This window comes from Gambusia affinis, linkage group LG08 (assembly GCF_019740435.1).
Source record: "Gambusia affinis linkage group LG08, SWU_Gaff_1.0, whole genome shotgun sequence".
Lineage (NCBI taxonomy): Eukaryota > Metazoa > Chordata > Actinopteri > Cyprinodontiformes > Poeciliidae > Gambusia > Gambusia affinis.
Genome location: NC_057875.1, coordinates 18947216 through 18960774, shown reverse-complemented (window position 1 = coordinate 18960774; position 13559 = coordinate 18947216). Strand labels below are relative to the sequence as shown.

Genomic DNA, 13559 nt, shown 5'->3' with positions numbered 1-13559 from the left:
CGTAAATGAGTGAAAATATCATGAGAGTTTATTTATGAGTGACATGAAAACAAAATAATTTAAAAACTCCGGCTAAAGGAAGACAAAATGACATCAGCAACATGATCGCTTGTGTTGTGATAAACGCTGAAAATGGCTTCGTGAGCACTTTTGTCTGTCTGTAGTTTCGAATTAAACTTTTGTAAAGACCCGGCGCTGCGCCCTTCCTGGGAAACACTTCAACGTCTGTTTCGGTCATAACTCGGAAAGCTGTCTCACAGCAGTGTCGTGTTCACGTCTCCCTCTGTCTGAGCAAACACTCAAAGCAAGGCGCCACCTAACAAGCAGGCAGACACACATGCTCAGACACACTCGTGTTGAATCGGGAGCCTGGCGGTCTCACCCTTGGGTCCGAGGATCGTCCCACTGAGTTGTCCTGGTGTTGTGGTTGACGAAGTACACCCGGCCATTGTCCTGACGTTTCTCTGTGAACACAAGAGGGACAGAAGGAGCATGAATGTTGTGGTGAAATCAGAGTAGGCACTTACCGAATCGTATATCATTTGTCGTGGTGAACTTTGCACCACGATAAGATTTGATTTATCGCTCCAATTAATAGTGTTTAAAAACGACAAATAAAATTCTGCACTGTTAGGATTGTTACAAATTATTTATTTATTTATCCAGTTTGTTCAACAAAGGTGCATCGATAAATATCAATACATTTGAAAATATCATTAAAATGCCGTAACTGTGAGCGTTTCAGTGATACACATCACACTTCTTAATGCGATTCATGTCCTAAAGAAGCTTATTACAAATTGTGGGGCTTTGACTGCTGTGCACAGCCCCTCAGTTACCTTAAAAAAGAAGTAAAAAGCTTTTATTGTTACTTTTATTGTTATGACAGTAGCACCATAAAGTACTGTTCAGATTGCTCACCCCTAAATCAAAGGAATCCCCTTTAGGGATGAAGAGGAGAGGAAAATTATCAGTACTCCGAGTTAAAACTGGCAGGTCTGTGTGGTATTTCACCATGGCTTGATGTGAATACATGTGTGTTTCTGGTGGTTAATAAAGTTTTACAGAAGCAAACTTCAGTAGAAGTTTTTTTCTTTCATGCAAAAATGTGTCTGTGCCATGAAAGTTAAGCCGGTGCCCCATCCTCCTCCCTCCGCTGCTCTGACATCTTTTTCTCATTACCAGCAGTAAGCGGAGGGCCCAGAAACATTAGTGCTCACATTGCAGCTCCCGCTAGCGTTCTCCTTTCCTCTCTCCACCCCCCTTCACCATCCAGTCAGAGCTCCCTTTCTCCTTCATCTTTTCTCCCATCCTTCTCTTTCCGAATCTGAGCCTCAAACAAAAGAGGAAAAAAAAGAAAAAAAAACTAGAGGGAAGAGACCGCAGTTGACAAAAAAAAAAAGAAAAGAAGAGCAAGAAAGAAAGCGCGCCAGAGAGGCGAAGCTGAGCCAATGATATAATTGAGGTTTTCGTCTTGAGGTACCACAACATGTTGAAAAGGCATCATGGGCAGAGGAGAGGGAGCGTTTCTGGAGAGGACGCGGCTATGAAAATGCTGGCGGACGCGGAGCTGCCAGCGGCGTTCGTTTATGAATGAATGTGTGTGACGAGGGGAGTCTGCGTGGATCCCATTACATTACTCTGTAGGGAAAATGTTGGATGATGAAGGGTCCCATCAATAACACGGCCCCTGTAATTTGTAGACCTTTAGAGAAAAGGGAGTCCTTACAGTGATAAACGAGCGGAGCAACAAATAGAAACCAGGAGAGAATTTCTTCAACGGAGCAGAAATCAGAATCACTCGGGTGGAGACGTAAATCTGCCAATTAACGACCGGTTCGCTAGCAGCACCAGCGTCCCCCCGGACAAAACCAAAGGGAGAACATTCCTTCTGTTGTTTTCTGAAGGCCTAACACCACTAAAAATTGCTCTGAGGTTGGCAAAAGCAAAATACACTTAATGCGTTGTAGATCTGCACGATGGATCAAATCACAATTGTAAAACGCTGGTGGGATGCAATATTTACCAGGCTACTACATCTCAAAAGCCAAGCGCTAAAACTCCGCTGCTCAACAAGATGCACTTTTACTGTCACAGCTCATCTAAGTGTCCCTGGAGTTCAGGGAAATTGCTCACGACATTGTGATGACAGCAAAGACAGGACAAAAAATGTGGATTAATGACAAATTGACCTTGTGCTTGTGAAAAACAAAACCATTCTTTCAAATTATTCAGAAAACCCAAACAAAAAGTGCTTGAACAAACAAAAATAACGCTCTGCTACACAAAGTATCCCATTAAAACCATCCTGGAAATATCAGCGCTGCATCAAACAACACCGCTTTGATGGGATATTTAGTAGCAAGGTCTAAAACTCTGCTGACCAATAACGTGTTCGGATGCGTTTGTTTGTTTCCTTTACGGCCGTAAATGATCCTAAAAGCTCAGGAATAGTGGAGGGGAAAGTCACAACGATGAAAAAAAAAGACTGAGGAAAATCCCAATCCATATTGTCGCTGCAGAGTTCACCGGTAACATCGCCCAGGTTTTTCTACTGTTGCCTGATCCTCTGCAGACTCTTTACCAAACCTTTTCTCCACAGCTGAAAGCAGGAACTTAATCTACATTAGAAATCTCGTACTTAATGAAAAAAAAACAGATTCATATTGATGCAAAATAAAAGCTGATTCACTGCTGACGAGCCAGGAGAGCACTGCCAGCTTTCTATTTAAATGAACAAGTTAAGAAACATGTATTTCTAGTTGAGGTAAGATAACTGATGTCAAATTTTGCAGCAACTCTTCATCCTCATCTGGTCCCTACCACTCTCTGATTCATTCGCTCAGATCTAGATCCCATGTCAGCAAAAGTCCATCTAACAAGTGGCATAAAATATCGGGAAGCAGAGTTTTAATGAACTACCTGGAAAATAACAGCCTTGAAGAAATATTTTGGGTTTCCATCATTGCACAGATTGAAGTTGCATTGACCTGATTGGGTTTCAGGTCCCATTTAAAAAAACAAAAAACATTCATACCTTTACCAGACTCCAATTTCTGGATTTTTCAAGCAACATCGTGAACTTTAGAGTAGAAATCGTTTACATCGTTGGGGTAAGCGACTATTTCACTTCTTTCCTGGCAAACGTACAAACTAGGAGTGAAACGATTTATAAAGCTGAGACGTATAGAGTGTGAACATTAACCACAGATCCGTTAAATGACAGGTAGTGATCTGTTATGCTTTTATTTGGAAATTTCAAAACAATGGAAACGTGAATGCTTCATTTGGTTTCTAAATCAGCTCAACTTTAAGAATCACAGCTCAAAGTGGCCAAAAGAGACGTGAAATCGACCCTTTGTTTAATATCTGTATGAGTTAGATCTTATTCCCTGTAAATTAGAAAAACGATTTGTTGAATCAAATTAATTTGATATTTAATCAATGCTTAAAGTCACTACTCATACAATTAGATGAGGGATTCAGAAATAAACATCGTTCTTCCTCAATCCAGTTCCAGACTCTGAAACTTTTTAAATCCAATTCCAAGACTTCAAAGGAAGCCTGAAGATATTGTGCAGCCATAAGCAGATGACGACATAAAGGCAGCTGGAGAATAATAATAATAATAATAATCTGTGTGCATACGAGCGAGTCAGGCGAACTTACCCCATCCAGGAGGCAGCGAGCCCAGGGGGTCATTTTCTACTGGAGCGCCGGACGGCTGAGGAGAGACAACACAAATCCAGTTAGGACATCTTTCTGTCTCTTGACTTCCACATGCTGCATGTTTCTTCTCAGCCTTGTGTCACTCTGTGTCGGTGTTCTGCTTTCCTGATGCCGTTTGTGTGGGGGGAAAAAAAAAAAGTCAATCAAAGAAGGGAAAAGTTGAGAAAAAAACCCAAAACCTACTCAGTTCTGCTCTTCCAAGGGCAGCAGATCTTTTCACCTGAAGCTCAGTGTGCGAGTGTGTGTGAAGTATTTAAGATAGAAAGGGTCTGGCGGGGCAGCATGGTGGGGCGGGGGGGCTCCTCTCTGCTCCAGCAGCGAGAGGCGACTGAGGGAGCTGGCCGGCCGGCGGCTCCAGTGGTTTCCCAAAGCGACACGCTCAGTAGGAGGATAAAACAACAACGCTGTTCCAATGAGCTCACTGGCTGGATGCAAGCCCCGCCCACTCAGCTTCCCGCTCGACTCCTCGAACACACACCCTCCCGCCCCCACCAACACCACCTCCTCATCCACCGACCCAGCCCTCAGGTCCTCCTCCTCCTCCTCCTCCTCCTTTCTAGCGCTGCTGTGAAACCAGGCAGGGAAGTGTGATGTCTGAGCAAACTGAGGGAACATTCATGCCTGTTCCAGACTGGACACCCCACCTCCTCTCCAGCCCCACCCACCCAAAGTCTCACAAAAGGCACCTTTATTCACCGTGGGCTTGGAAACCACTGTGGGGTTTACTCAGGCTGCACACACACACACACACCTAAAAGAGGAAAAAAAAGATGTGTCTGTGTGTAGCAAAGTGTGGAAAATTTGTCCGTGGCAAACAGTCGGTCAGTGTGTACGCTTTAATATGAGGATAAACACACACACCAGCAGGCAGGAATATATTAACTCGACGGGGAAAGCGGCTCAAACGTTTGCTTGTTGGGAATGTTACAAGACGCTCCAGCATCACAGGAGAGTTTACCAGAAGTCAGGATGCACGCTATTACAGCTTAATTTATTTATTTATGCAGAAAACCTAAAATAAATGGTCATTTTCGGCAGAATTACATTCACTGAAATCCCCGTACGCTGCGAAAAACACAAATCTTACTAAGCATTTTTGGTCTAGTTTCTGCTGCAGATCTCTTGGTACACTTGAAATGAGACAAAACTAGCTCAAAAGTAACTTTTCAGCAATAATAAAATTTAAATATGTACTTGATTTAAGTCAATATTTCCTTAATATTGATGAAAAAGTACTAGTTCCACTGGGATATTATTTCACTTATAAAACCTTGTTAACATCTTGTTACAAGTGCAATAATCTGGCATTTTTCACCAATGTTAATAGTTGACTTAAAACAAGCTGTTATATTTTATTGAAACAAATGCTTGTAGAGCAGTTTTATCTTATTTCATGTGTATTAAGACATTTGCACCATAAACCAGACCAAAACCAATTGGTAAGATTTGTGTTTTTTGCAGTGCAAAGCCTTTGGAGGCTGAATGCAAGCTAACGAAAACTCAAACCAGAATTTCTCCAAACGAAATCTGGTGCTTCTTCAAAGGTCTTTCTCTCATGCTGGAGCTTAAAATATTGATGCTTTCCTCGGCGAGCCTAAATGGAGTATTATCCACCTAATGCCAGCGTCACTTTGAGCGTCTTTTAAAGCAGCTCTGTCATGGAAACTCTGAGGGAGTCGGGATGGAAAGGACTGGGAATGCGTAAGGAGTGAGACTGGGCACAAACAGGGTTAAAGGGTGTGTGCGATTATGTGTGTGAGTGTGTGTCGCTCCCATCAACAGCCAATCTATGCCCTTAGCCCCACCCGTATGGGTTTTCTGTGACTAAAAAAGGTAAAAGGAGAATATAATGATATAAAGACATGATGACTTCATCCTGGCTCTGACCAGTCAGCTCCTCCGTGGCTTCCAGACAGAGCGAAGCTGGAGGGAGGAAAAGAAAAGGAGACTGGGAAAACAAGGGAGGGAGAGGAAGTGAGGAAAAGCAGCCATTTGGCACAAACGTGAAATAAGGACAGTGTGCTGTGGATTGTGGGAGGGCTGCAGGTGAAAATGTAGCTTTGGTGCTTTGGACCCATGAGAAAAAAATACTAAGGATAAAACTAAACTTAGTTGTTAATGTGAACATACAGCAGGGGGTAAAAATCATGTACTATAGGGAAAAAAACGGGTTGGGAGTGTCTTAATCATAAGGTCATGGAGTTTGCCTGAGAAAATACCAAGTCATCTTAGTGCTTCATGCTAATGTAGCAGAAAACGGTCTTACAGTCAACTCGCATTTCAAGAGGATTTCAGCTTTTGGCCTGTTTTTAAAGTGCCAATAAAGTTTATGGTGGAAATCTCAACAGTAGTGAAGCTTTAAGTGTGGAAAATAAAAAAATAAAAAAAACACACAGTGTAAGAATGGATGATCAGATGGACAAAAAGACAGCTGGACTGACTGACTGGATGATTAATGGATGAATGGACGAACTGACGGACAGATGGATGGGTTGTCAGACGGACGTACTTTTAGAAATCTAGATATTTATCCATTAGACACTGAAACATTTAAGATTATCCAGGGCTTCACTGACAAGAATTGGTGGATAAGTTAGAAATGAAGAACAAAATGTTTAAACTAGATTCTCTTGTTTTTACATTTGAATCCGTAACAAGAGGTCAGATGAGGTCAGATTATCCTTTAGCTTCAGTTATGCAGACATAGGCTCAGGCAGCTGGATGTCAAACTCGCCAATTTTTCCTCACTTTCTTCTTCTACTACTCTCCAATTTGCTGTGATTTCAACTGCTAACTTTTTGCTTTCTCACAGTTGTCTTTCTCTCCATAGAAGCTAACCGTCTCCTCTCAAACGCCCAGTGGGTCGTGGCAGATGGCCGCTTGTACTGAGCCTGGTTCTGGTTCTGCTGGAGGTTTCTTCCTGTTAAAGGGGAGTTTTTCCTCTCCAATGTCGCCACATGAAACATAAAGCATTGCTGGAAAGTCAATGACAACGCAAGCAATTTTCTGCTGCAAGTCAGTGACTGAATGCAATCTGTTGGGTTTAGACAGAATACGTTTTAACCTACTTTGAATAATTAATTGAGCATTTGAATCAGATTGATACCTGGGATTAATTGGAGTGTTTGTGTGATTGAACTGAAATTATTGGGTTTTTTTCTAAATGCCTCGAGACATTTTTTTGTGAATTGGCGCTACATAAGTAAGCTTAACTGAATTTAATTTTATATTGCAAGAAAAATTGACATTTATATAATAAGAAGAGCCAAACTGAACAGGAATAAATTTACATATCAGTTAATAGAAATTACTTTTTTCTCTTCTCAGTGGTTTTGTGCATTAGATAAAGCAGGCAGTGACAAACATACCAGCGGTTTACCCAAATGTAAGTTTTATGTGAAAATGGGAAGGAGAAATGCATTTTAATAATGTTTTACAGAAAAAAACAAAACAAACTCCAATTCAAAAACTTTCTTTTACCCAATTAAAATAAAAAAAAACAAAAGCCTAGCTGTTCTTCATGTTTAGTGTTTTTACCTGCAGGATTTTTACAGCTTTTTTTTGTTTTGTTTTTTAAGAACTAATTTGCCATATTTAGTCCAAAGTATAAGTCCACCAGGGTCCAATGTACAGAGCAAGAGTGGTGCTGCTTAAACATTTTCTGTTCATTGTTCTTTCATGGCAAAAATGTCGCATGTGGAAATATGAGTGCTGACGGGTTGTGTGTAAACACAATCTAAGGTGTTAGCAGGAGCAGTGTGGACGTGTGTGAGTTTTCTGTGCTGTGAGTGATAAAACACAGGGTTGATTCAGGTGCTGCTGTTAAGGAGCCCTTGTTCAGGCAAAAATGGGCTGAACTCATAATTGGAGCGGTGGAGGAGGAGGGATGAGGAGATACTGCTGGGAAGGAAACCGACCTGACAGCAGATAATCAAGGCTGGAAAAATTATGTCTGAAATAAAGCCAGGTGAGAATGAAGACGTTCTGATGCAGAAAGGGAAAGTTGTGGAAACCGAAAGGAGATTTATTTTTTTTTAACAAGGGCGATGGAATGATGAGGAGGGATTACAGGAAGGAGCGAGGGTGAGTAACAAGGGAGGGACGACAGGCAGAGAAGGAGGGAACGGGGGAGAGCTGGAAACGGCAGCTGATGGCCACGAGGCCGCCCTTCTAACGAGCTGAAATTACTCTGCAAACACACATTTGTGCTTCTGTCTTTGCATGGACTGAGACAGAGGCGGTCAATGTTTTCACTGTTGATTCACGTTAAGTTTACTTTCTCAACTACGTTCTTCGCCTGCTTAAAGAAAAAGCAAAACAAGGGAAAGTCTCAAGTTTTACTTAATAAACGACAAATCAAAAATATTTACTTAATCTGTAATTCGACAAAGAAACATCAGAATATCAACTTAAAAAAAAAAAAAAAGGGTTTGAGGTGAGTTTTATTTGTTGACATCTGACAAAGTTGTTGAAGCAACGTATTATTTCCATCTGGAAATCAATTAACACAAATAAATTCACCACCTCCATTCTGCTGTCAATACAGATTTAAACAGAACAACAGACCTGACTGGTGTTAAAATATGAAGAAATGGAGAACAAAGTAAGATCAGCTTGACACTGAACACTGTCTGCCATTTTACAATCAAAAAAACTCAGAAATTTGCATTTGCTGAACAGTTATTTTATGTAAAGGTGTTATTGTGAGTATTTTTCATGGACTTAATTAAAATAAGATCAATAGAGATTTTGTGATGTGAATAGGAGTGTTTCATCCTTGAATAAGGAGTCACAGTAAAGAAGTATAACAAAAAACATCTTAATAGTTGCCCAAATATATTCACTGGGACCAGTTTAAATGTCAAAGTCTGGCTTCTTGGAAGCAAACAGAAAAACAGGAGCGAGCTCCAACACTTTTTGCACAGCAGTGCAAATGAAGAGCTGCTTTGGTGCGTGTGTGTATTGGTTTGTGCAGATGAGCCTTTGCACAATGTTTCCATACAGCTGTGTGAAAAATGTGCATGCCCCTTAGAGCAGCTCCGTGGATTTAAGAAGACTGGCCACTTCACCCTCTTCAGTTGCCATGTGCAGCGCAGAAAAATGTTGCACCTGAGCTCAACGTTAGCAGCTCTGACTCACACCGAGACAGAAGGAGCACATGATGCTGCCCCTCAACATGCACAGAGGAGTCGATGTATCCTCTAGTGCAGTGGTGTCCAAAGTGGGCCCTCGAGGGCCCCGGCATGCTGCATGTTTTAGTTTTCTCCCTGGTTTAACGCACCTGGATCAAATGATGGCTCATTAGGAGGCCTAAGAAGAACACTGACAGGCTGAAAAGGTTGTTGGTGCCACCAGGGAGAGAACTAAAACGTGCAGGATGTCGGCCCTCGGGGACCGACTTTGGGCACCCCTGCTCTAGTGCATAAAGTCTGCAATCCAGTTCATTTTCATTCAACCAAAAATGAACAACTTTACAATGCTTGCAGAACCTTTCAGCTGGTTGGGAAAACAGTGCAGCTAAGTGAACGCGCCAGCCAGGCAGCGGATCGTGTGGCTGTGTTCACAGTGAAGCTATGAGCCCTTTTGTGAGCCTGTTTCCTTGTTCACACACACTGGGGCCATAAATAGTCAGCGCTATCAGCAGTTCGGGCATTCCAAGACAGAGCAGCGTACTATCAACAACCTGCCACTCTTGGCTGTTCTCACACACTGGGTGAAGAAGGGAAGGAGAGAAGGAAAGGACGATGGTGGAGTTGTTGATTCTGTCCAAAAAAATAATAATAATAAAAAAAAAAAACACATTGAATGCTTGTAGCTGATTGGCTTTCTCTGCAGCTTTTGCCTGTAGAGAAAGTGGCGTAAAGGAGGATGCTTGGTTACCGATAAATCCAATCCTTCTCAAACAGCTGGCAGGTGGTTCTGGCAGGTTCTAAATGTCTTTAACGCTCAAAGTCTGGATATTAATTTCCCACAGAACCAATATGGTATGGATTGTGACGCTTCAAAACATTTATTTCACCAGACGCGAGAAAAAATAAATAAATCAGATAAACTGACAATATGACATCGAGAACTAAACTGGATTCTACAATGTTACATAAAGGTACCATTGCAGACCTGATAGTCCTGATGCGTAAAGGTACTCGTACCTTTACTGAATGCTCACAGTCCAGACATCATCTCCTGCTACATGCAGTCAGATGAATAATAGTGCATATTGGTCATAAGCAATTGCCACTCTCATTTGGAAAATAAACATGTTTCTTTTGCTTACTGCTAAGTAGCAAACCAGGAGAAAAAGAAGATACGATTTCACATCAAAGCAATTCAATAATTGTTTGTTATATGATGCAAAAGACTGAAAACCTGACTCTATTGAACTCTGTTTACCAGACAGGCGACTTCTGAAGCTTGTTGAGCTTCCTTTGTGTTTGTCTGCAGCATAAAATACCACTAAAATCCACTAAAATCTGGTTGTAAAGTTGTGACTTGTGAAAAGGTCAAGCAGGCTGAATTCCTCTGGAGGGCATTTCACTTGTTCCAATAACGTCGATCTACACCTGATTTTCACAGCAAATCTGAGCTGTAAAAACTAGAAACGTCACATCTAGACTTGGAATTATTTTACTGACTAACTTAGCAGGGAAAAAAAAAAACTTTTCCCAAAAATAAAGAGAGGGATATAACACAATGGTTTGATTCAGGGTGCTAAAAGAAAAGTATTTGGGCATAAAATGAGCAATTAGTGGGATAAAACACAGTTTTCTTTCAAAAAAAAAAGAGCATGTGGATAAAAAGAAGCATTTAAGGGATGTTTAGGGCTAAACTGTAAAGTGGCGGTTGGACCAAAGACAAATAAAGCCCACACCCGGAAGACCATAAATCCCAAAGAGGCGCGGGACAACAAAAAGAAGTGCACAAAAAACACCAAAGTTGCATAAAAGTAAAACACAAAGGATGGGGAGACTTTATTGGAGCTTGTATAAGTTTTAATGCTGGTTTAACTGATAACCCATTGAAGAAGTTTTGTTGTTTTAATACAGTATAATGTTAATGTCTGGCAACTGTCTGACCATGACTGCTCCATTCAGACCCAAGGCCTCAATGAACTCCACTGGAATAAACACACGTCTGTGTCTATATAATGTTTCAATTAGAGATGAAGTTCCTGAGATAAATGGACTTCTCAATAATATTCAGATTTATTAAAACCCCTAACTAACAAGATAACATATAAGTGTTTTTAGGGGTGACAGTTTTTTTTTTTTTTTATTAAAACACAAAAATAAAACAACAAATGTTCCAAAGAATGTATTATTCACGACTTAGACTTTTGTCCTTTTTCAAAAGATTGTGTAACTTTTGTAGCTCTAAATTACATTTATTGAGATGGAGGGAGAGGAAAAGGCTCTCTGGATCACTTCATTAGAGAATTTTAAATATCACAAAAATGCTCTAAAGAAGGAATGAGAAAATGTGGGATGACTCAGGAGTTCGCTACACGACAGCAGCAGTCTCCAGCCTCGCTTTTCTTGGCCCCCTGAGCTGAAGGTTTTATATGTCTCTGCTCCAGCACACCTGATTTAAATGATAGCAATAACTAACAGAATATTAGTTCATCACACCAGTTTTAAAGTCCCTGCACTGGCCCCCAGTAGCTCAGAGAATGGACTTTAAAATACTGTTGTTAGTTTATAAATCACTGAATGGTTTAGCACCACAATACATTAAAGACCTGCTGTTGTTGCATCAACCTTCCACACCTCTCAGGTCTTCTGGTTCTGCTCTGCATCCCCAGAACCAGAACCAAACATGGAGAAGCAGCAGTCAGCTTCTGTGCACCACAAATCTGGAACAAACTTCCAGAAAACTGCAAAACAGCTGAAACACCGACTTCCTTTAAATCTCAGCTGTTTAGAGTTGCTTTGAAACCTATTCATGAAACATTAATCAATAATCTGATGTGCAAAATGTAATGTTGTTGACTGTGTCCTCTATGACTTTGTATTTTTGTGTTTTTAAGATGTAAACCACTTTGAAATGCCTTTTTCCTGAAAGGTGCTATTCAAATAAAATTTGATTGATTTGAGTAATTTGCTACGTCTGACCTACAATAGCAAACTGATCGCTTAAAGGTGGCTTTAAGTCTTGGTAAGCAAAGGGACGCAGCTGAAACAAGGTGAATTGACCTCCCAGCAGAAGCTACCTTTAGCTAAAACCATTTGCAGTCTTGTGAACCAGTGAGGGTACCTGGTAAAGGAAGCGCTGGCTGAACTGGTGCATGGCGCCCTGCAGCTGGCTGCGCTGGCTCTGCCACTGCTGATAGTTGCGCACGGACTCGGCCGTGGGCCTCTGCCATGTGGTGGTCCTGGTGTTGTGGTCCACATAGTAGAAGCGGCCTCCCTGGTCCACTCGTTTCTCCCAGCTGAAAGGGGGAATGGGTTGGAAAACACAAGTTGGGGTGAGTCGGGGTTTAGCTTTCAGCAACATTTTGCTTTTTATTTGACAAGTCAAGAGTGGGTGGTTGCACCAAAAAGCTGCTCCCCGTTTCTAAAGTCGAGGAAAACGAAACAAAGACAAGAACAGGAAGGAAAACAGAGAGAGGAGGCGATGAGCGAGTGGCAGCTGAGAAAGGAAGAGAGAAAAAAAGGCAAGGAGGGAATAAAGCAATAACGTAAGGATAATATTTTACAGGGAAGGAGGAGGGAAAAAAAGGGAAAATGCTGCTAAAAATGTAAACGTAGAAAATTTTAGAAATTCCTATAGAAATATTTAAAATGTTATTTTTATGCTCCACACCTAAAATATAAACCTTCCTAGAAATTAATCATGATGCGGTGAAAGCTTATTCCACAAAACCCAAAATGGATTACAACAGCCAAACAGGAGATGGATGACATTCTTCCTTGTAATTTTATGCTGCTCGCTATTTTTTTTTTTAGTAATTCCATTGAAATAGTAAATTATATGTATCCATTGCACACTGAGTGATTAGTTTCGAGTGATTATTTCTGTTAAATTCCTTGACATAAAAGACTATTTAAATACAAAATTACTGCGGTGTGGATGGTGCAATTGTGGGACAGTGTTTGACCTGCTACATAGAGAGGCTAAGTCATAAAAGACTGTTGTTAAAGAAGCTGGCTGCTCATACGGTGCTGCATAGAAAATTGAGTGGAAGGTAAAACTGCAATAAAAATGTAAGTGCACAAGAGACCGAGATAACCACTACCTTGACAGTGACTTCAGATGAAAATAGTATTTGAGTGTTGGGAGAAATTAATAATGGTGTGGACTGTAGCTGGAGTTAGGTCCAGACAGAAGTATTTAGGACCTGAAACCGTCTCGCTCCTTATGTTTAATCTCTCAGCAAACTGGCCACAAAGAGAAACTGTCAGATAAAAACAAAAGACACCAAACCCAACAATCCAGATGACCTGAAGGCATTTTGGACTTCCATTACACCTCAGCAGAGCCACAGGAGAAAACCGCCTCCATGCCACACCCCATAGACCCAGTAGATCTTAAAAGTCTTTCTTTTTTTTTTTATTGATGTCAAATCATATTCTGATTTTCTGAGTACCTACGTTTTGGGTTGTTATTAGCTGTAAGCCATACACATCAAACAAACACCTAAAAAAAAAAAAGCTTTCTTTGTTTCTAACTGCTTCTTCATTTTTGAAAATGTTTCAATAATACTGAACTCTATTAAGATTTCCTTAAAGATTACAGCATGTTGACTACAACTTCTTATTCTGTTTGAGTCTCATTTCTTTTCCCCCCTTTATGCTTCGGGGAGTGCTTTATTGCATTTATTCTCGATTGCGCCA

General features: G+C 40.9%; 1 protein-coding gene across 5 annotated transcripts in view; it reads right to left on the bottom strand.

Annotated features, from left to right (window-relative positions):
* wwp2 (WW domain containing E3 ubiquitin protein ligase 2) overlaps positions 1-13559 on the bottom strand; it is a 56958-nt gene that overhangs the window by 14189 nt on the left and 29210 nt on the right. For 4 of the 5 annotated variants that reach the window (XM_044124855.1, XM_044124856.1, XM_044124857.1 and 1 more), the window contains 3 exons: positions 11980-12154; positions 3670-3724; positions 383-464 (listed from right to left, as the gene is read on the bottom strand). In XM_044124855.1, coding sequence (XP_043980790.1) covers positions 383-464; positions 3670-3724; positions 11980-12154 — 312 coding nt within the window. Of the gene's footprint in view, positions 1-382; positions 465-3669; positions 3725-3912; positions 3934-11979; positions 12155-13559 lie in introns of those variants that run through there. The other variant, XM_044124859.1, reaches the window with a different exon arrangement.